Genomic DNA, 26,619 nt, shown 5'->3' with positions numbered 1-26,619 from the left:
GGAAAAGGACCAATCCAGAGGGAAAGAGGATTGATAGTTGAGCTTCTGTAAAACCTTTGATACCCCAGCTAGTTAAGAATAGTATCACTGCCACCATTGTCACTAGTTTCCACCTGGGTTTGATATACCCCACTGGTCACAGCAATAAACTCAAAGCAGTTCTTTCCCATGCAGTTTGGGAGAAGGTAGGGTGCTGGGCAGGAGGCATCAGGGACAGTGACAAGTTATCCAAAGATCACTGATGGCAGATTCTAGGTCCTTCTGGAGGCTTTCCTGCCCAGTGGCCAAACTATAGCAGATGGGCATGAGGAGTGGTGGAATGGTGTTTCCCGTGGGCCCTCTCAATCCTGGCAGCAAGGACCTCCTGACTCCGTGTCTGTGTGCATGGTGTGGTGACGGTTTATGTGAGGAGGAGGTTTGATGCTACCAGACTTGAGGAGAGCCCCAGAAAGAAGCCTAAAAAATCCAGGGATTCCCCAAATACTTGTAAGAAAAGAAAGAGGCCTGTGAAGTTAGTGACACATCCTACTTTTCCCTCTAAAAGGGTTGTTAGGATGTTTTGTTTAAGTGACCTCTTCTTTAAGTCACTGTTGTCTCTTTATGCTATCTCCTTTAGGGGTTGAAAAGTGACTGAGACATGGCAGAGGATTCTTAGAAGGTGACATTCTCCAATGAAAAAGCATTTTTCTCCCAAAGTAAAATGTTCTTGGTCTCCGTAGCCCAGAAGATTTGCTGATCTTTAGCTGAACACTGTGCTACTGGAGCCGTCCCCAAAGCTTGGCCTTAAGAGTCTTCCAGGACAGACACATATTTGGGTACATATGCCCCAGGGTGGCCTACATTGCCTTGGCCAAATTGTCGAAGAGACCGCTTGCCTTTCACCCTCTCTCTCTCTCCTCACCTGCTGCTGCGTTTTGCCCTTGCTCTTGCATAGTAAGCTTCATAAGATTTCGGTTTCAGCTCCAGGGCCTTAGTAGCAAATTCCTCCGCCATTCCAAAATCCTGTCATTATAATAGGTGTGCAAATGAGTCATTGAAGAGATATAAAAAATAGACAACTTGGGAATAAAACAAATTATTTGTACATTTCTTTGACATTATGGATGGAACACCTGGGACTCTGGACATGCCTGACATGGCCCTAGCCATGTGGCTCACGGACTGACAGTTCCTTCTGCCTTTGCCCTGTGTGGCCCTATAACTGCTCACTGGACTTTATTTGCCCAGAGTATTAAAATACTGTTAATTCACTCTCTTTCTGCCTTTCTAATAAAGTTCTTTTCAGCCCAGAAGCCAAATGCTGACCCTTTACCATGAAGCTCCTGAAATTGGAAACCTGAACTTGTTACTCATGCATGTATGAGGCAAATGCACACACAGACACCTCACGTGGAACTCCTGTCCTACCCCTGCAACTTCCTACTGCACCCACTAGACCTTGGCTTTCTAAGGGACAAGTAAGTGTCCTGTGACATCCAGGAGGACGGCATCTGAGTAAAGGAGAACTGCACTGTTTGGAGACTGGATGGAACAGGGATGTCGGACAGACCTGGGTTCAAGTCTCTGGTCTGCTTTATACCCTGCAGAACGTGTCATACCATTTCTCATCCATGCCTACTTCAGAGGCAGAACTAAGCACAAGGCGTTTAAAAGTACCGTACAGTTCCTACCACACAGGAGGTGCTCAATAAATTGTAGTTTCTCATTTCACAGTGGTTTCTCTGGCCTGTTTCTTCTCTTAACTGGTTCTTTACTTAGGAAATATTTAAAATAATAATAAAAAAACAAAGCAGAAGACCCTGGCTGTCACGTGGGTCCATGCTATCACTGGGGGCTCCCCGGAGGAACGTGGTCTCAGAGCTATTTGTCTTCACTCTGAGAACCCCTGGGAACGGGGCGATGCTGACAAGGCAGAGTCCATGGTTTTTAAGATCCCCTTAAATGTTAAGCTAAAAGGAAAAGTTTTTCCCTTCTTTTAATGTCAAAGCCATAGTACAGCATGGTGGCCTCCAGTTACACTCATGATTCCTAAGGCAGAAAACAAGGCCTTAGGCAGAAAAAGGCCCTGGGGCATAGGTAAAAATTTAGAAAAAATTAATGGGAAATTTTCTACCAAAGAAGACAGGCTTCTGGTGCTTAGCAGTGTTGGTCCATGGGAGGTGATTATTAACTGTTTCTGAACAAATGTGGAGTTACTCCGTTTCCAACCTTACCCTTTACTTTTTTCTTTTGGGACAATTATTATTTCTGGAAATATTAGAGTTTAAGAAGTAGATTATTTGTTAAGGAAAAAAGAGGTCAGCAGGTTGGCAGTGACTTCGGAGTTTTGCCTCATTCTCGCTGGCTGGTGCCATGGGAGACCCTTGGTTCTGTTTCTTCTGTTTTGCAGGAGAAACTACAGGCATACGAACCTTACTGCCTTTCCCCGAGACTGTCCCCTCCTTCCTCCCCAGTGGAATTTCTTCCATGTCCCTATTCTCCCCAGATGCTGGGACAACTGTGCCTGTTGGGGCCATGACAGTGTCCTCTGAGATAGCCAAGTTTATCCCAGGGCTCTTTATTTTTCTTTCTTTCTTTTTTTTTTTTTTTAGAAACAGTCTTGCTCTAATGGCTGGGCATCATCATAGCTCACTGCAACCTCAAACTCCTGGGCTTAAGCAATTGTCCCATCTCAGTCTCCCGAGTAGCTGGGACTACAGGTGCATGCCACCACGTCCAGCTATTTTTTTTTTTTTTTCTGTAGGGATGGGGTCTTGCTATGTTGCTCAGGCTGGTCTCAAACTCCTGGTCTCAAGCAATCCTCCCACCTTGGCCTCCCAAAATGTTGGGATTACAGGTGTGAGCCACCACACCCGGCCTCCTCAAGGCTCTTTTCATTGTTAGGTTTTACAGCCTGAAATAGATGCTATAAAGGTCACATATACAAATCATCTTTCTGGAATTGACAGCAGATACCTTGCCACTGAGGGTTAAATCTCACTTGTGTATGGCTGAATTCTTTATTGATCAACATTCCTATTTGGCTTGGATTATTTCTAACTCCTGAGGAACTATGAGACCTCAGGCTGGTGGATGTCAGAGATTCCTGACATGACCTTGCTATTCCCAGGATCTGACAGAGGTTTCTTGGCTTGGGAGTGTCTGCATGTCAAGGGAGCATTGGCTGAGGACATCTAAGACTGTATCTGCAAGGCAGGCGAGAAGGACCAATGACTACTAGTGAGAAAATAAAGGACCAGAAAGAGTTCTAAGATTCCCTCTAGGATAAGGAGGGACATGGCATGCTGGAATAAAAAGATGAGGAAAGAAGTGAAAAGTTCAAGGATAGCTTTAGAAATTTAACTTTGAAGTCCATGGTCCTAAGCCCTCTTTCCAGCCTTTCCTTAAAAGACTAGGGAATATACTAGAAAGGAAGGGAATGACCAAAATTCATGTCTAATTGCTGCTGGAATTCTAGTGACCTCTGCTACATTTTCCCAAAGACCAGAAAATTAACTTGGGGGGATAAGGGTGGGGATGATAGTATTATAATCACCTTCAATGGGAATTATGAAAATTCAGAAAGCTACAAGGTACAGCATTAACTTTTTTACAGTGTGAGATACCGATTATACTTAGATTTGATTTCTTTCAAATTGCAAATGTCAGTGCTCTGTGAAGGACAACCAAGTTCCAAATGGGGCAGAGAAGGATTTCAGGGGCCTGGTAAAAACTAGTGACATGGGCGATCAACTTCCAGGACTGCAGAAAGAAGTTGGGATGAGAGGGACTTACGTTCATTTTCCTGCGACATCGAGAGAGGTTGAGGAGGAGAGACACTTTTAGTTCCCGGAAGGTTTTCAAGTCCTCACCAAACCCTTCTCTAGGGAACTTCTTCAGAGCGTACTGGTAGCGCTGGGCAGCTTCCTTTACTTTACCTTTCTAATGGGAGTACAAGATGGCAAAACACACCGTTGGTCTGCTGAGCAGATGAGGAAGTTTGGTCCCTACTCCCTTCCTCCTCTCAGCAGTTGTTACTAAGGGTTAACTCCCCCACCCACACCAGCCTAGGGAGCAGGTCTGGCCCTGATGGTCAGAACAGAAGGGTCTGGTCTTTTCTGTACAAAATTCGCCTTGCAGGAAAGGTTAAGCCTGAAGGGAATACCCAAGATAGAAGCCAGAGAAACAAAGCCTTGGCAAGTGGAGACCCCAGCTTTTCAATTGGTCCCCAAAGGGGCTGACCTTGCAAGTTCATTTTTCTTGAACTGATCTCATTGGGATATGCATAATTTCCCAGTCCTAAGCACTCAACAGTTATTACCTCTTAATTTCTGGCTTATCTGGAGAACTCTTTTCTTATCTGATGCTCCACCTTGCCAGCCCTCTAGAAGAAGTCATCCTCTTCCTCACAAAGGGTGTGAGAGCTAAAACATTCTAGCCGTTGCTTTTCTAATCTCATGGCATAAAATAAACCAATCAGTTTTCCCTGTTTTTGGAAAAGGCATGAAGTAGGATGGTAGTAGAGAAATAAAGCTTAGAATTTGTCATTCTATCTGACTTTGTAGGAGGGATTTTCTAGGATGAAGTAAATCTATAATCAACTTAGGGATTTGATCACAGTGGCCTTGAGCTTTTCTTACATTCTGTATGTGAAAATCTATCAGCTGAGCCCAGAAAGATGCAAGAGGCATCTCCCAACCCCTTACCTTATCTACCCTATTCCTTCTGTATAGTTGCAACACCACAGAGATCCCAAGCTTTTATTTTTCCTTTAGCACCTTTCACTAAGGAGAGATTTGGAGTCTTCCAAGGTAGAATTCTGGAGAGAACAATAATAGCTCTGCCTATTTTCCTTAGGAGATAGGACTCCTTGCCTTAGAATATCACAAGTTATTCTGTATCCAGGACTTAGATTTGTGAGAGCAATGCCATTCTGAAGTCCATAAATATGACATCTTAAGTAATGAGGACCTTTTTTGAAGTCATACGAAATCAGGGTTGGGCCAGGGCTCAAGCTTCCTAAAAGACTGAGAGTCCTAGATTACCATGACTCTCACTCAAAAGGTACTTAGAAGTTAGAACTCTGCTTCCAGGAACTGGTATACTCCTGATTCAAGGGGGAACAATATGTTTCACAATCATTTCCTCATCTTTTAGGCCAAAGGACACGTCAGTGATGCATGCTGACAAAAACTGGGTTGGATTTGTATTCACCTTCAGGAGAAGATAATCCAGCTAATCTTAACACAAAGAGATGACTTTGACATGGAATATTCCTAAGGAACTATAGGCCATGGGAGTTTGTGTTAGGGTATGGAGCTCTTAGCTTGAATTTTGAGTACAAAAAGACACCACACCTTTGTTGTTGTTGTCATTCAGTGAATACTTCAAACAAATCTTCCAATTGCTACTTGTCTTTGTTTCTTTATCTTATTCACGGATGTTGGTATTATTACTATAGACTTTTAAATTTATGTTTATATTAAATATGAAAGCTAAGATCAATAGACTGGAAATAGCTATACTACACAATTTTATTTTTACTTGTCCTATGAGTTTCCAGATCCCACTTTGCAGATTCCATGTAAAGTCTATGTCACCAATTGTTCGTGGCCAGGGCTTTCGGCCAATCAGCTGCAGGAATGGGTCAGCTACCACTGCTCTCTTGTTGGCAAGGCAAATACCCAGGATCCCCAATTTATCAGACCATCACTGAGGAAGGGCATTTTCCCTTTGACTTTGGAACAAATGATGGGACTTGTCCGACTTTGGAAGATTCTACATGTAGAGAACAGTCAGTGACTGTTTTGAGGAAACGTCGTTTCTCCCTCCCCTCACCTTATAAAACATGTCCCCCTCTTCCATCAGCTTGCTCAACAGGATGATCATGATGTCTGGTTTGGAGGTGGCCATCGCCCATGTGGCTGGACCTGTAGTGTACAGGATGCATGATGGGTAAAAAACTCATACAATGTAAGGGTGGTAGGAAGCTAGGTGAAAAAAACACCCTGGGGGAATTTCTGCTGAGAGAACAACTTGCTCCACAATATATACCTCATCTTTAGACTTGGGAAAATTTTAGTGACTCCCACTGCCAAGGAGCTGCATTGGATTTGTATTCACCTTAAAATAAGAATATCCGGACTATCTGAGCCTGCACTACAGGAGGGCAGCAAAGCCTATGTGTTGCATGTGGGCAGGCAATGGCTTAGTCTGGAATTATTTTAAATAAGGAAATTGGAAGAAAGGATTTACATTAAACATCACCACAAGATTTGAAAAATCCAAAAGGGTAATTTATTTTGGATCTGGGACTCAAAACCCTTAGATGTTAAGTCTCTTAATATTAAAATATGTACTTTGCAGAAGGGAAACCATTAAAAACTCTAAAGGCTCCCTTAAATTATAAATATCAAACAGGACTCCCTGGGATTTGTTTTGAATCAGGAGCGTAGTTTGAATGTCAAACAGACGTGAAACAAACCAACATTACTGAGGATAACTTCACCCACAAAAAAGAAAGGAAAGGTTAAATTGATTAGTTTACAGATGCCTGAATTATTTACCATCTAGGCTTTTCAGGGTTAGTTATCAAAAGTTCAAGTTATTCTCTACAACAGTCATTAAAAAAAATCTTCTTTTAAGGTGAAGTAAATTAAAAGATTAGAGGTGTAGGGAACTCATGCAGGCTAAACCAAAGAGGAGAAGGCAAAGCTGACCAAGCCATCAGACCACGCCTGATGCTGACAGCGGTGAAATATACCTCGTGGGCGACTCGGTAACGTCTGACAACCTTCAAAGAAAGGAGAAAACAAAAAGTTGTAGGAAAGGAAAAAAAAATGGATGAAGGTGAAAAAAAAAAAAAAAAAGAAGGAAAAAGCAGCAGTGAGAGGCAGGCAACAAAAAAGCCAGCATATCAGCCAACCCTTGTCTACAGGTCTGTGGGATGGGGGAGCAGCTGGGACAATGTAGCAGGGACTTGAGAGTCTGAAGCACATACAGAGCAAGGGAAAGCAAAGGCTCACAGCGGTGCAGAGATCCAGGATGCTTACAGGGTGGGGCTGGTACAGAGGCAGCACTGAGATGTGCCTAAGGCCAGAGCAGCCTCCTGGCTAAGACTATGAGGGGTATGGCAGAAAATCATATTGATTCTGAACACAGGGTACTGTAGACCACGGTTCAGATGGTGTTTTCTCTGGGCTAAGAGCCTCTCTGTTCACTTGGACAATAATTGGGCCAGGGCAGAGGGGGAGCTATACACACTCACACCAAATACCCAGGGCAGCCAGACCACTGGACCAGTCTGGCCCCTGGGCACAGATGGCCAATACCTTCTTCCTTTCTCCTACCTATCTTGGCTCCTTTCTTCAGAAGAGTGACAACAACAGAAGTGTTCCGGCACCCCACTGCCCTATCCAAAGGGCGCATTCCGCTGTAGTCAACATGCTCGATCATGGCCCCATGATCTACCAGGAACTGGACCTAGGACAAGGATCAAGCAGAGCAGTTACCACAGGTGGAATGGCTCAGCACTGCTGTACTGAGGGCTTCAGCTTCTGCCTGCCCTTTTTCAACTGCTGGTCTGAACCAGTCTATGTAGTCATGGTGTTTCAGACTTTAGCTATATTCTTGGTTTTTAATAGTGTTTCGAATATTCCTGCCCTCTAGCAAGTATAGGTCTGAGAAAGTTGTATCAGGAATCATTAAAACATTACTCTACCTTTGACCCCTGATAGTGTTATTCATGGAGAACAGTCTCCATCCCTACTCTCCTGAGGCTTGTTTAAAGGCACTCACCACCTCGGCATCACCGTAGAAAGCTGCCAGGTCCAGTGGGGTGCGGCCATTCTTGTCAGCATGGTCTGTGGCAGCTCCATTATCCACCAGAGAACGTACTACTGAGAGATGGCCCTTCAAACAAGCCCAGCTGAGGGCTGTCAATCCTTCTTTGTCCATAAGAGCAATGGAGGCACCTACAAAAGCAAGTGATAACATAGGACTTAGGAAACATGAAAATTCATAGCAGGAGTGAAAGCCAGTATTGAGGTATACACTCTGCCAAAGAACACCATTCGTTTATGGACTGTTTTGATTTTAAGATTGATCCTGGTATGTTAGTTGTATCTCAATAAAAATGTGAAAAAATTGATCCCGTAAACTGACAATAAAACAGAGTCTGGTGGTCGTACTGAGTATTCAAAGTCTTCCACAATTTATTTCCAATTACTTTTGATACTTAAATTTCATTATTCCCATGGAAAAATCCTCTACTTTGGCCAAATGGATATGCTTACTGCTTCTAGAAGCACCCATAAATATTCCTGTGTCCTCACTTTTGCTTATGTTGCTCCATATGTGGAATATCTTTTCTTTCCGCATAACTTGCCTGCCTTCTACCCATTCTCTAGTAACTATCTCAATCTTTTGCCTCCAAGAAGCTTCTCCCAGTTTGCTGTTACTGCATCTTAAACCTGCTTAACGTCACTTTATTCTGTTATTTATCTACTTTTATGTATCTCATTTGCATGTAATAAATTATCAGTGAATGTTTTCTGAACTGAATGAAAGTCTTTCATTACAATAGTGTTAACTCCTTGAGAGAGCCCAGGACATGTTTATCACTGATGATAGTATCAGGCCACTTTCTCCCTCCCTAGGAATGGACATACGGGAAGACACTGAGCCCAGGCCACATAATAAATTCAGAATTTAATTTAATAAACTCATAGAACTATATAGAACTCATAGAAATACAGAATAAAATGGTGGTTACCAGAGGCTGGGGGATGTGGAGATTGGGGAGGTGTTGGTCAAAAACACAAAATTCACTTACACAGGAGAAATAAGAGATATATTGTACATCATGATGACTATAGTTAATAACAATATATTGTATATTTCTATCACAAAAAGATAAGTTTGTGAGGTAATGCATATGTTAAATAGCTTGATTTAGCCATTCCAGTGTGTGTGTGTGTGTGTGTGTGTGTGTGTGTGTGTGTGTATATTTCAGATTTAAAATTTTTGTTCTGGAAATGTTCAACTGGTAATAATAATGCAAATATCCACAAACCAAAATATCTGAAATCCAAAATACTCCTGGTCCCAAGCATTTCAGATAATGGATACTCAACCTATATTGAAACATCATAGTGTAGACCATAAATACAGTCATGTGCTGCATATAAGGATATTTTGGTCAATGATGGACTGCACACATGATGGTGGTCCTAGAAGATTATAATACTGTAGTTTTACTGTGCCTTTTCTATGTTTAGATATGTTTAGATACACAAATACCTACCATTGTGCTATAATTGTATACAGTATTCAGTATAGTACATGCTGTCCAGGTTTGTAGCCTAGGAGCAATAGGCTACACCATACAGCTTAGGTGTGCAGTAGGCTATACCATCCAGGTTTGTTTAAGTACATTCTATGATGTTTGCACAACAATGAAACAGCCTAATGATGCATTTCTCAGAACATATCCTAAGCAATGCATGACTGTATAAATAACATTTGTCAATTAAAAAGTAATAATTTTTAAAAAATAAATTCAGAATTTAAACTATTCAGTCTTCTTCAATAACCCCAAGCTCACCCTTTTATATTCTGCATTTGCTTTCCTTCAACATTTCTATTTTCATCTGTAAGGATCAAGCATACTTGACAGGCTGTTTTGTAATCAGTCTAAAATTCAATATATGTTAGGTTCTTTTTTTTTTTATTTTTTATTTTTTTTTACTAGAATAAAAATGGTTTCATATATGTTAGGTTCTTAAGGCCTAGACTGTTATTCAATGGCGAGAAGCCTATCACTTTCTTGCTAGTATTGAAGAATACCTAAGAACTCTCATATAGTTGGCATGTCATACTAACTGAATCAGAGATCAACTTACTGTACATGGGACACTTGGCTGTCTCCTCAGCTGGACATGATTCAGATGTCAGTTCAAACTTAGGACCTGCCACAGCCAGGCTCAGGGTCTACTCAGCAGTTACCTGACCCATCACCTTTGTATCCCTAGAGGTTAGCAGACTTTGTGGTTTCCCATGGCAGGATGCAAGACTGGAAGAGATCATGCCTCTAACCCTCATGAGAGCCATTTATATACTGGGTTATCTTTTCATAATGTAGAATTTATAATTAAAACATCGACTCTAACATGGAATAAATTTGAATATGGGAGAGAATCCAAGCAGTTTTCTCAGATGCAACATCTATAAATTCCCTTGACAAAGTCTCCAGTGGTAGAAAAAACAGAAGGATAAGGTTTTGGATGTATATTACAGATCAACTGGTTTTCCAAAGATAAGATGGAATTTAAGAAATTAAAAGGAGATACATATAAGACAAATCCATAATATGTTCAATACTTCCAAAATTCAATTATAAGCTGCTGCTTCTCTCTTTTCTTTCCCATGCAGTTAAAGAAATCACAATTCTCCCAAACATTCATCTTACAACCTTGGAGTTATCTTCAACTCCCCTATCTGTCTTATTGCCTATATATAATCAGCGTTTATATCCAACATGTCTCTTGTATTTATCCCTTTTGTCCTATTCAGAAATATACTGCCACCAGATTAGGATGTCATTACAATGGCTTCCTAACTGATCTCCTGGCTCACTATAATTCCTTCATCAAATCTTCTGTTCACATTACTGCCAGAGTGACTTTTTTTTTTAAAAGCACAACTCTGGCATCAATTCTCTTTCGAAAATCTTTAAAGGCTCCTCACTTCCTTCAGAATTAAGTCCAAATTCTTTTAACCTGGTCTTTTAACATTTCTTTTCACATACCTTTCCAGTTTTATTTCCCAGTAGTCCTCTTGTACTTTACTGGACAACTTGCATATTTCCCCAAACCTGATCTGTACTGTTACTCTTCCCTGACCTGTCATCTGTATTACTTCCTCTCTAAATGTAGAACATTTTCCCTATTTAAGTTTCAAAGTCTGTCCTATTCCAACTCAAAGGACATCTTTATCAGAGCACTCAGGATTCTCTGCTTTAAGGTATTTATCTTTGTTTCATCTCTTTCTTGCCAGATTATGGACCCTTTGCTGGTATAGATTATAGTTTATTAATTTAAAAAATCAAAATCCCTCATGTTCCTAGTATACTTTTCTGCAAATAATGTAGACTAAATAAATGTTTGTACAATTTGTTTGATTTAGTGAAAGTCTCTCATTTAGGTGTGAAAAAAGTCAAACAGTAGAAATATCAGAATGTCTTCATTGGTAATGGAGAACAAATCTATGTCTAATGAGCTTCTACTGGTATATCAACTTTCCCCCTTCCCCACTCCCACAAGCAGAACTGAGGGTAGATATCATGAAGCCAGATTTGTTTGGTAGCTTGTACTGGGGAGCAGGAGCCACTTTGTGCAAATCTCTCTTCTAGTACTGAATCAACCTTGAGACTGCGGTTGTGGAAACAAATTCAACTTGAAGGATACAGTACAGCTAAAGATCCAACAAGTCTCTGACTGAACCGTAGTATGAAATCTTAGAAGAAACCTGATCTTCCTAATTGAACTACCCTCAGCTGCTCAGGCCTGGGCATAACTCTTCAGGAGGTTTGTTTCTTTGAAGGAAAATGCATGTGCTTATGGATACAACTGTAGATGTTTAGGTTGAGTTGACTAATAGTAGGGGCTAATTGGAATGGAGTCATTGTGGCTTCAGTGACAAGCCTCCTGCTTCATGCAGATGCTCAAGCTCCACCAGATGGCACTGCGGAGTCACCAGGGACTGGAGCTTTTTCTACTACAGAGGTCCATCATCATCAACCACACGTGACTGAGGTCATAGCAATTGAGAGAAGCCTGAGATACTTTACGATGGTGGTGTGTCATAATCTCCTTTAAACTTATTTCCCATTCGCCAGGAATTTGTGGATGTTGGTAAGTGTGAAAAGAAATTTATTACAACAATAGGATAATAATATTCCAATTTCCCATACAGGGTCCCACTCTCAGCAGGTGTCTTAACTGCCATTTGCCTCCTCTGGATTCAAGAAAAATATTAGTTGTGCAGGCTTACAAAAGAATTGATAAAGTCAAAATACAATCCCTGGAAGATGAACAATTATTGAATGTACATTAAAAAACACACACAAAGTTTGCAGATTACTGATTTGAATATTTAGAGTATGTTAAATTGACTATAATCCCTCAAGTCATAAGGAAATAGAGAATGCCAGAGTTAGAGGGTTCTAACCAGCTACAGTAATAATATCTGCTCTTAATATCTCCTGGACTCCACTGCTGGAAATCATGGGTTCACTGGGTTATTATAGGCACTGGCCAGCTGCTCCAGCATCCAGGATTCACCTTGTGCAAGCAGAAAGTCCACAGTTCCTAGGTGGCCTTCAGAAGCAGCCATCATCAGGGGAGTACGGCCCTGCTTGTCTGCCATGTTGACATCAGCTCCATGGGTGAGTAAAAGATCAACAATCTGCAAAGACAGAGAAACAGGGACTAATTAACCCAAGAAGAGCTGTGGAGAAGACACACGCCTATCATCCCTTATACCACGTGAACTCCTACTGCTATATAGATGAGTCACCTCTATATGTAGCTTTCCACTGCAAGAACCCCCTATAAGTACTTGTAAAGTACTAGTACCATGTGATTTATTCTCTAACTTTCTTAGGGACAGCCAAATGAGAAGGATTCAACTCTGAATATCTGACTCAGCTACTAAGTAAAAAAGAATTTAAGATAACGGCCAAGATGTAGACTAAACAATTCCATAATGGAAGTTCCAACATAAGTCACTACCTATATCAGTGCCATTTTATTACTCACTAGCAGTTGCAAATTTGCCTGCAGTTAGTATTCATGAGGGAACTGAATACAACAAAGTGCCTCTGATAATTCTTTGGCACTGTTTGGCTTCTATAGCCTTTTTCTGCTTAAATACTTCCAAAGATTATTATCAATATGCTTTATTTTCCCTCCCAAGTATATAAATTAACATTTATCCAAAACCCAAACATCTGGAAAGATTGTATAACTACAATTTGCATACACTGCCATTTTCTTTTAGCAAGTCTCAGACATCTCCAAGTAAGTGGTTAGCGGGGAGCTGTTGATAAATGAACCTTCCAAAGAACCTGTGCATACTGTGAAATCTAAGAAGGTGGTCACTCCATGACCAGTACGAAAGTAGTATATATGACAATAATGGTTTTGAATGTTAACTTTTTGTCATATTCCCAATTAACCAGAATATTGCTCAAACCTGATCACTGCTGGGTAACCCAAACTTTGCTTGTGACCTATTTTGTTCTCTGCATCAGAAGTTCCCACCTATAACTCAATCCTGTCTGGGGAACTGGTTGTTGCTTCCCTGCTTACCTGCCAGTGGCCCTGACGAACAGTGCTGAATAGGGGCACTGCGCCTCGGCGGTTTGGCTGGGCCACGGCTGCCCCTTGTTCCAAGAGCAGACGACACACCTCCAGTTTGCCCCTTCCTGCTGCAGCTGTTAGGGCTACGGGCAGAGAACAAAGACTGAGGATAGGTGGTTCTTGTCCTCTCCAGTCCTCAATAAAGAATGACAGTATATTTGTGTCCGATTAATGTAATTGCTACTTTAACTCCAAGAATGATGATTGTAGCTGACTTTTCCATGAAGGAAAATTTTAAAGAAAAATAATAAATAAAAATACATTTAAATGGGAACACAATATTTGGAGACAATTATAATAATAAGTCTACTGAAAAATCACTTTTGGTCAAACTCACTTGGTTTCATTTTCCCTAACCAGACTATTTTCTCTGCTTTGGCCTACTTCTTTATTGGTACTTCTTTCTAACAAATGTTCTAACTCAGAATCTAGAGAGAAGGGTATTGGCAAAGATAAGGTCTTTTTTTAGAATTAGCTGGGAAGTACCTTTGGCCAACCTCTACTCCCAGGCTCTCAAAACCCTCTTAGAGAACCAAAGTTAGGAACTGCAGTCTAAGGGCCTTGGACCAGTTTTCATTCCTTTTCTCTATTATTTGATAGAAGTTTCTAGTACATTTGCAACCATTTTTTTAAATGAGAATCAGAATTGTTCAAAGTAATAGTCTTGAAGATGAGAAAAGAGGTATGACAAGGGCTATTTTCTTCTGAATATAAGATAATGGTGTTACAGGTACAAAAAAAAATAGCTGTAGTGAGTATAAAGAACACAGCAGGAAGAAACTTAAACATTTTCTTCTTGTGCTATTGTCCATGTTTACAGTCCTTGATACAATGGAGATTCTATGAATGCCTATTTTGTTCTCAGAGTACCAACTCAATAGTAGAAGGAAGACTTTGGAGCTACTTAGTCCATCTTTTAACAAATATGTACTTGTCTCATTTAACCAAGGGATCTCAAATGCACAGATTTATTGTTTTAGAGAATGGATGAAGGGTAGGGAAAGTGGAAAACAATGTTAGAATGTGGTAGGAGTTAGGTTTCATTTTAAAGAAAGAAGATAAAGAATTTTTTTCCCCAAATTGACTTGGAAAATTGATGTGGCAGTCAGCAGGTCCTTCCTTTGTTATGGCCACCTACTCCAACAAGAAATCAGAAAATGATAATATTTGGCAGGTGCAGATACTGCAGTTTGAAAATGTTGGAATCTAAACAGAGAAGCAACTGAAATTCAAATCAAATGGTCGCTTGCAAATTATGGCATTCATTTTGTCTCTGGGCTTGGCCAAATTTATCCACAACTGAGTCATATGCAAAATCTACCTGTAATTTCTACAAGATAAACCTTCATTTAATTTTTTCCTTCCGTGAGAACAAGAAGGGCTTATAAAGGAAAATGTGACAGTTTTAGAAGATACATGCACTCTTAACCCAGACTGATCTGTGGCTTGTCTTATGTATATTTTCAGTTTTATTTTGGAACTCCTGACATTGACATGTCTGTTCAGTTCCTCACAGGAGGGCAGAGGCTTGGTCCTATCTGAGGTAAGGGTCATTTCCAAACCCTGACTGGATGAGCTCAGGTGTTGATGGCTATAATTATTTACTTGAAAAAGAAGTTTTGCCTCCTATTCTTTAAAAGCAAGCAATCATTCCTCTTTCCCAAGTTCATATTTCTAACAGTTCAGAAAAAAAATTGTTCATTCTGTATATGGGTCAGAACATAAGAGTGGTTTAAGAATTTGACTGGGATAGGCATTTGTTAGGAACAATAAGAACCATCTTATTGGTGCATAAACAACATTTGGAAAATTTCTCACTCCCATACTCTGATCCAATTTAAAGTAGCTACTAGGTGATAGGGTTACAGCAAACCTCCCCATGTGTGGGAGCCAAATACATTCTTTTTCACAAAAAGAACTTACAGCATCCTGGAGAAAATATATACAGTATTTCAGAATTAAGCCTTTCACTAATGATGCCAGTTCACACAACATACTTGAATATTCTCAATCAGTACCCATCTGGAAAGCTACAGTCTACTCTAACAATTCTATTGCCCTGGATGGCCATTTTTTCCCACTGGATATCACATTTATGTAAGAGGGAATGTTCCATTTGGCCTTTTTCTTTGTTGTATCATCTGTGTTGTTTAGGTTATGATGTCATTTGGCAGCAACTTTCAGCTGATAGCTGGACATGGTTATTATCACAGCTGGCCAATTTCATCTCAGAACAACACAACTATGTAAAATGGAATCTGGACTTTTCAAAATCCAAGAGCAAGGAGTTGCTTTGGCTGGATTTTATATGAATCTTATCAAAAACTGTTAAAACTTTTTGAAAGAAAGGAGATTAAGGTAAAGCCAGTTCTATAAAACACCAAACTAATTCTTAGAGCAAAGATAGCACTTAGGAGCCAAATCTCTTCCTAAGAGACCAGTAACAGAATTTGTTCCCTAGCTTGTCAGCATTTGATGAGATTATGTGACATAAATGGTCTTTTTTCAAAGGAAAACATCTAAGGAGTTTGAAGAGGCAGACAGGATGCAGCTCAGAGTTGGGGAAACAGCCAAAGTCTGCTTGGATGGTATGCTGACACTAAAGAGAATGCAGAGAAGCAAATGATTCTTTTATCTATTTTCAGTCTTGAAAGAATACAGTACAGACAGGTCATGTAAGATCAATGAAGGGGAAAAAGGGAAGGGAGGTGGCTGGGGAGACATAAACTGATCACTGCTATTCAAAACAACATTAATTAAACATTTATTGAGCTATTTGTCAGACACTATCTCTGCTCTCAAGGAACTCATGGTGGAGTAAGGAAAATAGACATATAAATACATTAGCATTCAGTGCGATAAGCACAACAGAGATATGTCCTTGGCTCAGAGTTAGCACAGAGGAGGTGTCTGAGAAGGCCTCCAGGAAGAGGTGATAATGTGGGCTGGATGCTGAAAGATAGATAGGAGACTTATAGGCATGTAAGGACAGGGGCGGGAGGCATGATAGGCAAAGGGAGAACATGAATAAAGGCATTGAGGTGGGAAACAACATGTTTATTGTTATTGGGATGGTTGAAGAAGACAGGCAATGTATGAGGCTGGAGATCATGGCTGGTCTTTTCATGCTACATTAAATGACTTAATTCTACAAGTAGTAAATGAAGGTCAGTAAGCAGGAAAGGGACATGAAGAGACTATGGCTTAAAACAATCACTTTGGCTGAAGTCTGAGAGATGAGTCACAAAATGGTAGAGGCAGATCAGTTAGAAGGTACTGTGTTTCCCTGAAAATAAGATCTACCCATAAAATAAGCCCTAGCAGGATTTCTAAGCATTTGCGCAATATAAGCCCTACTCCGAAAATAAGACCTAGTGATGGGTGTGGCTACCGCAGCCAGCGTATTTTGCACAACCCATGCATTTAGTCGTGGAGTGGTAAAGATGACGAGCAGCCCTTCTCATCTGCCCCATGAGAGCTCTACTGCTCAACATGAGACATCGGGGTCAATGGATCTAAAGGAAATAGAGTCAAAAGCAATTCAGGATGGAATTCAGGGTTTGGAGAATTATGATGATGTCCCAGAAGATGACGACTTAACTATATTTGAATAAATGTAGATTGTTGTACCATACTTAAAAAAAAAAACATATCTCCTGAAAATAAGCCCTAGGGTATCTTCTTGAGGAAAAATAAATATAATACCTTGTCTTATTTTCGGGAAAACATGGTAGTTGCAACAATCTAGGCAATTGATGATGAGGGCAGGAATTAAAGGGATCTGGCTTATTCTGTGAACTCTGGCTTCTTCTGGCCCATGTATCTCCAGGGCTGGCCTTCAGAGTGGCTACAAGATCTTAAAGCTAGTCGTCTGTGCCTCCAACCCAGGGGAGAAGAGGTGAACAATCTTGCCACCTTATTGGGTTTTCTTCTGTGTTGTTCCATAAGGAGTCTGTGAAAACCTTATGAGATGGGAGGAGGTCACTGAAATAGTGAAACCTGGACGTAGAAAATGATATCTGGGCTGGGCGTGGTGGCTCACACCTGTAATCCTAGCAATCTGGGAGGCTGAGGCGGGCGGATTGCTCAAGGTCAGGAGTTTGAAACTAGCCTGAGCAAGAGCGAGACCCTGTCTCTACTAAAAATAGAAAGAAATTAATTGGCCAACTAAAAATATATAGAAAAAAATTAGCAGGGCATGGTGGCACATGCCTGTAATCCCAGCTACTCGGGAGGCTGAGGCAAAAGGACTGCTTGAGCTCAGGGGGTTGAGGTTGCTGTGAGTTGGGCTGACGCCATGGCACTCTAGCCCAGGCAAGAGTGAGACTCTGTCTCAAAGACAAAAAAAAGATGATGTCTGGAAGGATAAAAGGAGGACAAAAGCAACCAGGATATTCTAATGATTTGCTGTTAGAAAATCTGATAGGTAAAAATTATATCTCAATTAATATTTCATTATATGCTAAGATGTATTTCATTGAATCTAAGATTCACTGTGCCCCCCCCCAATTTTAACATCTCTTAAATTGGGATGCATCTTACAATTAATGTGATAATAAAGAATTGTGTCAGTTTAACTGGCAGATGTTTTTTGTTTTTGTAGTGGCACATAAAATAATGGACATATAGTTTCTTAAAGTTAATGGTGACTTAGATTTGATGGAGTAATTGATACATATTATTGGAAACATTATGCCCGCTGTGTTTTTCTTAGGCAAAAATTGTGTTTTTCAGGTCAGGGTTGCAGATATGAGACCCCCATCAACTAGATGCAGGTCACAGACCAGTTTGTATGCAAAAATACATATGATTTTGCCATGGGAAGAAACATCACAATTCAATGGGTCATTATAAATTTTAAATGATCATGTGCAAGTTAGAAAGGATCATGTATACTTAATAAACATGAAAGAAAAGCAAATTAAAGTCCATTCCATATTAGTACTGAATTGTAGAGTCCTGTTCACATAGCAGAGACATTATTTTCCAGAAAATTTTCTGAAATTAAATATTTTTTCATATATCTAGAAACTGTATTACAGATACATTTCTTCTCATATTTAAATAGCATTTTATGTTTATAATATAATTATTGCACATATATAAAGTTAAATGCAACACAATCCTGATTACAAGCAAATTGACATGAAGTTTTGCTTTTTAAAATCTTGAGATATGGCACATATGTATAAAAATTACTGTAAAAATTTACTGTACACTTTACTTACTTTTTTTTTTTTTTGTTCACTGACAAGTCTTGCTTCTAATACTGTACACTTTAAACAATGAAATATTTTAAACATCTTGAGGCCATAAAGTTTTATTCTAGTAAGAAATTCATATCAATAAAGCAAGTCCTCCATGTAGTTCACATCCTTCTTGAATATTTTTAGAATTTCTTTCAAGTATAGTACTAAATGTGTTTGATATAAGGCTATTAGTCTTATAATTTCTATCAATTATCACCACTGGGCCATGATGTTTTTTGCTGACCTCCGTGGTTATCTGCTCATGCCCTTGGCAACAAGGGGTCTGTTGGGAGATACAGCAATACTGTGTTGGGGAAGGTCATGCTGATAGGAGAAGTAAACCAACACGACCCTTCTGCAGCTCCAGGTCACATATGCACACTCCCAGAATTTCCGATTTCCTAGCCAGTCTCTTCCCCTCAGCCTGTCCCCTGGCTTCCCTCAGGGTTCCAGAGACAGCAGCTGTTTCCATCTGGATACTTTCCTTTAATCTGTCATGGACTCTTAAGCTGCAGCTGCCTGGCATCTGCTCCCTTTGTCTCTCACAGAGGGAGGAATAGTTTGAGAAGTAAATTCCTAAGTTTTGGAGCATTCCACATGATGTTAAAGAAGTCATGAAACCTATGTAAGATTTTGTCATGAGAAGAAATATCACAATTTATCATTATAAATTTTAAATGAATTCAGGAGTCTTCAGTTATCTTTAGTAACATGTTACCCTAAGCAAAATGCATACTCTTCTTGTTTAGTAAAATATTCTCCCTAAATTGGCCATCTCAATATTGGTCTACTTCTCCTGGAAAATATGACACATATCTGTGGTTACTCTACAGTTTTTACTGCCCTGGTTTCATAAAAACACATCAAAAGTTACTAAGGTTTCCCCAGAGGCTCCAGTTTAGAATTGGAGGGAAGACTAATAATTTCTTGCAAAAGCCACAGTACAAGGAAGAGGCTTCTGTTTGTATAGAAGTACCAAATGATACATAAATTGCTTTGCTACAGACCAAGAGGAATTGCATGAGGTTGGGCCTTACAGGGTAGTATTGTACAACTTTCATTGTGCATCCAGATAGTAACTTTACTAATAATGTATCAGTTTAATTGTGTCAGATACCACTCTACAACAGTTAACACTTGGTTGAGCCAGAGGTGTGAATAAAAACTTAATATACTGGTTTAAAAATGTACGTGGAAAGAGTTATTTTGATGGGATAAATATTTATTCCTAATTACTACAAGGATCACATAAAAAAAGAGAAAGGCCACAATTATTTTCTGCTTGGGTTTGGCACACTGTAAGTTAACTTGCAGTCTTTTAAGAATATTTAGACACAACAGAGGGGAAAAGTTTTCCTTGAAAGAAGACTCTGGTACTAATACTATGAAGAATCCAAAGGGGAAAAAGATTTAAAAAGGGAAATTGCTTGACTTTTTACTTTGGCTGAATTAGTCTCAATACAAAAGTCATAAGACAGACAACTGCCAAAGGTATGACAGGGAAGAAATAAAGGTGTGAGATGGGAGATACACAGAGTCCACACGAATACAACACCTTCATGAGAGAAGAGAGCAATGTCCATGAGCAGTACCTGTCTCTCCCCAGAGACTGTCAAAGCTGTTGATCTGTGCTCGCTCCACTTCCTCTTCATCTTTTTCTGGAAGATCAAGTAGGTAGGAGACAATCTGAAACAAGAAGTTGTGTCAGCTCAAACTTCAGGTAGAAAACTATGCTATGGACACCAGCCTGTGAAGTTTGGAAGATACTTGGATGATCCAAGTATTGTTAAATCTCTTACACACAAAAGGAATCAGAATTGACTCTCCTAACAAAGAAACTCAGAGCTGCCATGATGAGCATTGTCCTATCAGGTACATGTTTCTCTGGAACACAATTCATTTATATAGCATGTGATTTAAAAAATTACATATTCTCATATATTGGTTAAAGAAGCAATCCATCATCCTCCCAATAAAAAGACCATAGAAAATAAATATGAGAAAATTGGGGGCCTGAATTTCTTCAGAGTAGAGCAATTATCCTCCTGTTTCCTCTCAGAAGTATAAGGATTAGTAAAGGGAGAATGACCCCTAACACTAAAGAAAAGTGATAGTTCTGTTTCCAGGAATTTGACAGTATAAAGAATTAAAAACCCTTCCATAGATAATAACAATTTTGATTTTACTTAATATTCCCTTGGTGACTTATCAGGTCAGTTGATAGGGTAGCCGTTTCACTGAGCATCCCACGCAGTGGTGTGGAGCAGGCTTGTCCTGGCCCATGAGAGCTGACTGTTAAATCTTCAGGAATTTTGCAAGCTAGTTGTTCATTAAAAATCAAATAACTATTAAATAAATTATATTAAAAACAAAGGTTAAAGAACACTCAAATCCCATAACTTCCTAATTATTTAACTACTTCTCACTATCATCTATACTGTTGAGTTTATCTGTATTTACTGTGTCTGTATGGTGGAAACATTACATAATGTTGTGCTACTCTGCACTTCTTCCCACCTTTGTGTTCAGAGATGTCACATTGGTAGCTTGAAATTTGCCATGGTGGAAGTATTTACACTTTGGAAACTGGAAAACATTAGAAATCAGGGTTTGATATATTGCTAATGCTGAAAGAGGTTTCAGTTTAATGAATATAATTTGTATGAGGATAAGAAGTAGTTTAACTGTAGATCACATATCAGATATAATGGCAATAAAATTACTGGGAAAAGAACAAATTGGGATGCAGATCCATTTGTTAAATCATGGTTATATGTTACAATCACAGATTAGCTACAGATACAAATGTGGCAAAAATCAATAAAATCATTCAATTAAGAGTATTGTGCATTTCATTATTATTTGTAAATTGTGTGCAATACATACCTTGTATCACTAAAATTTATAAAAACCTTAAGTACACGCATAGACACAAATCACACAAATGCCTGCTCTTCCCCACTTCCCTCCTCAGGGTAGGTTAACACACTATCAATTCAATTCCATATATTTGCCACTATTACTATCATCATCATTAATAAATAAATTAGCAACATATAAATTGTAGAGTGTTTACCAGTTTACAAAGCACCCTTTATAATAGCCTTATATAAAAGAATTTATTACCTTCATTTTACTCAGGGGAAGCTGAGGTTCTAAGAGATTAGAGAAATTGCCCAAGGTCTAGAGCTAATGAGTAGCAAACCTGGGACTCAAACCTGGTCCTTCTGAAATTCTGAATGCTATGCTCTTCCCATGACACCTTGTCTAACCATGTGACTGCAGGTCAATAATTAATCTCTATGAGTCTTCATATCACTGTCTGTTAAATAGGAGTGGAAACATGGGGAAGAATGAGATTAGATAATTTCCACCTCTGACGTTCCTATACCCATAATTCTAGTGATATCAGCATTTGAGTAGTCAAGAGCTTCATGAAGTTTAATCTCCTTATTCTTCAGAGCAATGACCAAAAATTCATATTAATTTGGCTGGCAATTTTGTCTTAATACAATCCTTTTGTCTTAGGCCTCCAAATTCTTCAATATATGCCTTGGAAAAATAATCCTATCACCTACTTCTTACCTCAGTGTAACCCATGCTGGCTGCAGCAATGAGGGCCTGTTGAATAGCGTGGCTTTTCTTAAATACTCCTTGCTGCTGGCCGGCCATTGTCCAGTCACACTGAATTAAAAACTTGACAACCTCCAGATGACCTCGGAGTGCAGCATGAACCAAAGCACACTGCCCATTCTTATCCAAGTGATCCACCTAGGGGAGAAGACAGAAAAATCTTTGTGACAAAGACAGGGGAGCTCTACTCTCAATCTAGTCACATAAGCCCATCGCACATGTCTAGACTACTAAGATTTATCCTTTCCACTCCTTGAACCAATCTCTGAGCAAATTTAAAAGGTACTCTACTCAGACTGGATCATTACTGAGCTATGGCTCTGCTAGATGTCCCTTTGGAGAGAACTTCTTATCCCCAGAAAAGGTCAGGCTTTTGTTTTCACATTAAAAGAAAAATAAAAAACAAAACTCTCAGCTTGAACTTTGTTTTCCTGAGGTACATTTTCCTTTGTCCTCAAATAGTTCTTTTTAGACCAAGATTTGAGAGACTTGTAGCTTTGTTGGCAAGAAAAGGTCTTTAAAATCATGAAACAGAAGAAAAACATTTTGAAGCTATAGTTTTTTGGTCTTCCAAAGAAGCCAAATATCTCATATCATGAATTACTCATTTGACCACCATGCTTTGGCAAAAGCTACTTCTTTCTTCCAATGGGAGGACAGAATCTGAAAGCTCTGGCCAAAATGGCTAGAGGCACTTGGAGCTTAATGCTACACTAAGCACCAATAGCAGTTTTTATGATTTCAGTGTTGGTTACAAGTTTAGGCTGAAAGAAGAGCCTTATATTAAGATCAATCTATCAGAAGGACCTTAGCCACAGGTTCCAATAGATGAGCAGCTGTTTCTGGCATGTAGGTGGTTACCTGTCCTGTGGTAGCTAGAACACTGAAACAGAAGTTATGTTTCTGGCTTTCCCATTGACTTCAGTTCCACCCAGCCATCCACATAATGAATGTTTACAGAATGCCTAGTATGTGCATTACCATTTAGGATAAAAAGGTGAATAAAGTAGTAAAATACAGATTCTGCTCTGAAGTACTTTAGAATAAGATGGGGAGATGTGACCAGTGTGACAAAAATAATGCATATATAATAAATGTCATAAGGAAAGTAAACATGCAATAACGTTTCAAAGGAAGGAAAAGTTAATTCCCAGGGAGAATCAGGAACAGATTCAGAAGGAAAGGTCTATCTCAACCAGCTGAGATAGGACATGACTGATTTATTTTACTTTTTGTAAGGGTAGGGATACATAAAAAGGAAATTTAAATTCTGAGGTTGAGAGGGTCTTTTGGGACCAGAGCATGGATATTTTTGAATGCCAGGCAATATGGTTTGAATTTTAATCAATAGCTAGTATAGAGTTTTTGAGAGTGTTCATGATCAGAACTTTATTTTCAAAAACTAAGGGGATGGGATATAAGAAACCATGGCTCCATGAAGAAATGGTTGATTCTAGGGCTGGGGCAATAATAGTAAAACATGAGTCTAGATAGAACATCTTGTAGTGCCAGAAAGTAAGGAAGTGCTCAAAAAATAATAGGAGGAAATCGAAAGGACACAGGAATCAACTTGGAGGAGTTCCCATTGGCCAGATCTGGGGCAATTTGAGCAACAAAATTCATAATAATGGTAAACTTATTTATAGAATAAATATCCATGACTCCATAATGATATAAATAAATACATGGAGATGAAGGGACAGCTTTTCTTTACAGTAAAATTCCAATTAACAAATGTTGAATGAATAATGAAAACAGAAAATCACTGTTAGGCAAACACCAAAGCAATAATTATTGCAGCAAGAATCATTCACAGATCCTAAAATTAGTGGCTAAAAGTATGATAAGAAGCAGGATATCTATCTGCCTAGTCTCAAATCACCTCCCTAAGAGATATTTCTTAATCGTAAAGGGGAAACAGGCAACTTCAGAGTTGAGAAACATGGAAGACACTACCTTGACCAAGTTATTGAAGTTAACATCACTTATAATAAGACATATCAACATCATGCACAGTAATGCTGCATTTGAATTAAGAGCACAGTATTGCTTATGTGGTATTCTTGCCCAAAAATATATAAACTCAATTTACTCATGAGAAAATCTAAGACAAATTAAATTGTAAAACATTCTACAAAACAACTGCCAGGATTCTTCAAAACTGTCAAGATCATAAAAGACAAAGAAAGACTGAGGAACTCTCACAGATTGGACAAGACTAAGGAGACATAGTAAATGTAATGCAGGATCCTGAATTGGCTCCTGTAATGGAGAAAAGATATTAGTGAGACAACTGGAAAAATTTCAACAAGGTCTGTAGATCAGTTAATAGGATGCTATCAATATCCCCTGGCTTTGATAATTAGACTATGGTTACTTTAACTGGTAACATTAGGGGAGGCTGGTTAGAGGATGTATGGAACTCTACATAATTTTTTTTTTTTTTTTTGCCTATAAGAGACCCATTTAAATTTATTTGATTTTATTATTTTTAATTGACACAATAATTATACATATTTATGGTGTTCAGTGTGATATTTTGATACATGTATACAATGTGTAATGATGAAATCAGGGTAATTAGCATATCCATTACCTCATTTCTTTGTGTTGGGTCTCTGTACTATTTTTGAAAGTCTAAAATTATTTCAAAACAAAAGGTTTAAGAAAGCTAAGGGGATGGTGTATAACAGATAAGATTAGAATCTGAAAAGAGAATTTGTTACACAACAAGATACCAAGAATAAGAGAAGGATGGTCGCAGCTGGGATAGAGATGAAGGAATAGCTGCTCAAGCTATTTTGAGGATAAAATTGAGAAGAGCTGGCTCCTAAATGGGCAGGGCAAAGGAGAGAAAGGTGTTAACCCTTTGCACTCACTTGCTTTTTTCTCATCATCCACTTCACATTATCCACACTCGACATTATCCACACTTGACATTATCCACACTTGACATCTGAGTGCAAAGGGTTAAATATTCCCTAGTTCTGAGAAAAATGGAGGGTACATTAGTGTATTAAATGAGGCATCTGGGCATAGCTGTCAAGAAGGTGGTTAGGAACATGAAACTAGGACTCACAAAAACTTTCAGGAATAAGCAGTTTGGACTTAAGAGTCACCCAAATGTAGGTAAGAGAACTAGAACCTAGCTGGGTTTGATTCCAAAGCATATGATTATAAAGCTGAAGCATGGGAGACAGTATGGGGAAGGAGGAGAAGACCAGAGGACAAAATTTTAGTGAATAGTTAGTTATATTAAAAGAGGGAAGAGAGAAGAGCAACCAGAGAAGGGCGAGGGGACTAGGACAATATAAAAAGTTCACTACTGCCAGTACTACAGAGAGGTTTAGAGGGGTGAGGAATGAGAAAGCGGCTTTATTTGGTGATTGGCAGTTGTTAGTGACATTTCAGAGAGTGGCTCAGTAGAATGCTGGCAGGTTGGGGTATTTTCTTTTTTTAAGGTTATTTATTAGGTACTGTATGAGACTAAAACAGACTTTATTTCTTTTTTAAAAGGCTTTACCTATTTTAATTTTCACACTGACTCTATCAATCCTTTTTACAGGTGAAAAAAGTGAGATCGACAGAGGTTAAATGATTTATCCAAGCCCTCATATAAAGTAAGTGTGGATACAATTGTCTTTTTTTTTTTTTTTTTTTTTTTTGAGACAAAGTCTCGCTTTGTTGCCCAGGCTAGAGTGAGTGCCGTGGCATCAGCCTAGCTCACAGCAACCTCAAACTCCTGGGCTCAAGCAATCCTGCTGCCTCAGCCTCCCGAGTAGCTGGGACTACAGGCATGCACCACCATGCCCAGCTAATTTTTTCTTTATATATTAGTTGGCTAATTAATTTCTTTCTATTTATAGAAGAGACGGGGTCTCCCTCTTGCTCAGCCTGGTTTCGAACTCCTGACCTTGAGCAATCCATCCGCCTCGGCCTCCCAGAGTGCTAGGATTACAGGCATGAGCCACTGCGCCCAGCCACAGTTGTCTTTTTTGATGCCAAAGCTTATGGTTTTGATAACTTGCCTCCTTTCTCATTCATGGAAGCCAGATGACAAGTGGTTAAGGAGAAGTAAGGAAGCAGAGGTAGCAAATAAAGATGACTCTTAGGTCACGTTTGGTGGACATGAAAGGGAAGAGATGGGATATAGCTTCTGGTTAGCAAGAGAGAAGGAAATGTCTTTTTTAGGTTAGTGCAAACATTCAGGTTTGTAGAAACTGATAAAAAACATAGTGTGAATTTAGAAAAAGAATGAAATAATATATGAGAGAATGGGCAACATACTGAGATCAAGAGTATAGGTGGAGTAGAGGCAGCTGTTTTGAAAAGGAAGG

General features: G+C 39.3%; 1 protein-coding gene across 12 annotated transcripts in view; it reads right to left on the bottom strand.

The window, feature by feature from the left end:
* TANC2 (tetratricopeptide repeat, ankyrin repeat and coiled-coil containing 2) overlaps positions 1–26,619 on the bottom strand; it is a 370,065-nt gene that overhangs the window by 8,329 nt on the left and 335,117 nt on the right. For 9 of the 12 annotated variants that reach the window (XM_012747318.3, XM_012747321.3, XM_012747324.3 and 6 more), the window contains 10 exons: positions 22,235–22,420; positions 20,242–20,335; positions 13,350–13,483; positions 12,321–12,444; positions 7,777–7,952; positions 7,329–7,461; positions 6,743–6,772; positions 5,818–5,909; positions 3,775–3,921; positions 902–1,002 (listed from right to left, as the gene is read on the bottom strand). In XM_012747318.3, the coding sequence (XP_012602772.2) occupies positions 902–1,002; positions 3,775–3,921; positions 5,818–5,909; positions 6,743–6,772; positions 7,329–7,461; positions 7,777–7,952; positions 12,321–12,444; positions 13,350–13,483; positions 20,242–20,335; positions 22,235–22,420 (1,217 nt within the window). The remainder of the gene's footprint in view (positions 1–901; positions 1,003–3,774; positions 3,922–5,817; positions 5,910–6,742; positions 6,773–7,328; positions 7,462–7,776; positions 7,953–12,320; positions 12,445–13,349; positions 13,484–20,241; positions 20,336–22,234; positions 22,421–26,619) is intronic. The other 3 variants (XM_012747322.3, XM_012747323.3, XM_012747327.3) reach the window with 1 other exon arrangement.

Source organism: Microcebus murinus, chromosome 18, assembly GCF_040939455.1.
Source record: "Microcebus murinus isolate Inina chromosome 18, M.murinus_Inina_mat1.0, whole genome shotgun sequence".
NCBI classification, from domain to species: Eukaryota; Metazoa; Chordata; class Mammalia; order Primates; family Cheirogaleidae; genus Microcebus; species Microcebus murinus.
The sequence above is the reverse complement of the archived record's forward strand: the minus strand, read 5'-3'. Positions and strand labels throughout refer to the sequence as shown.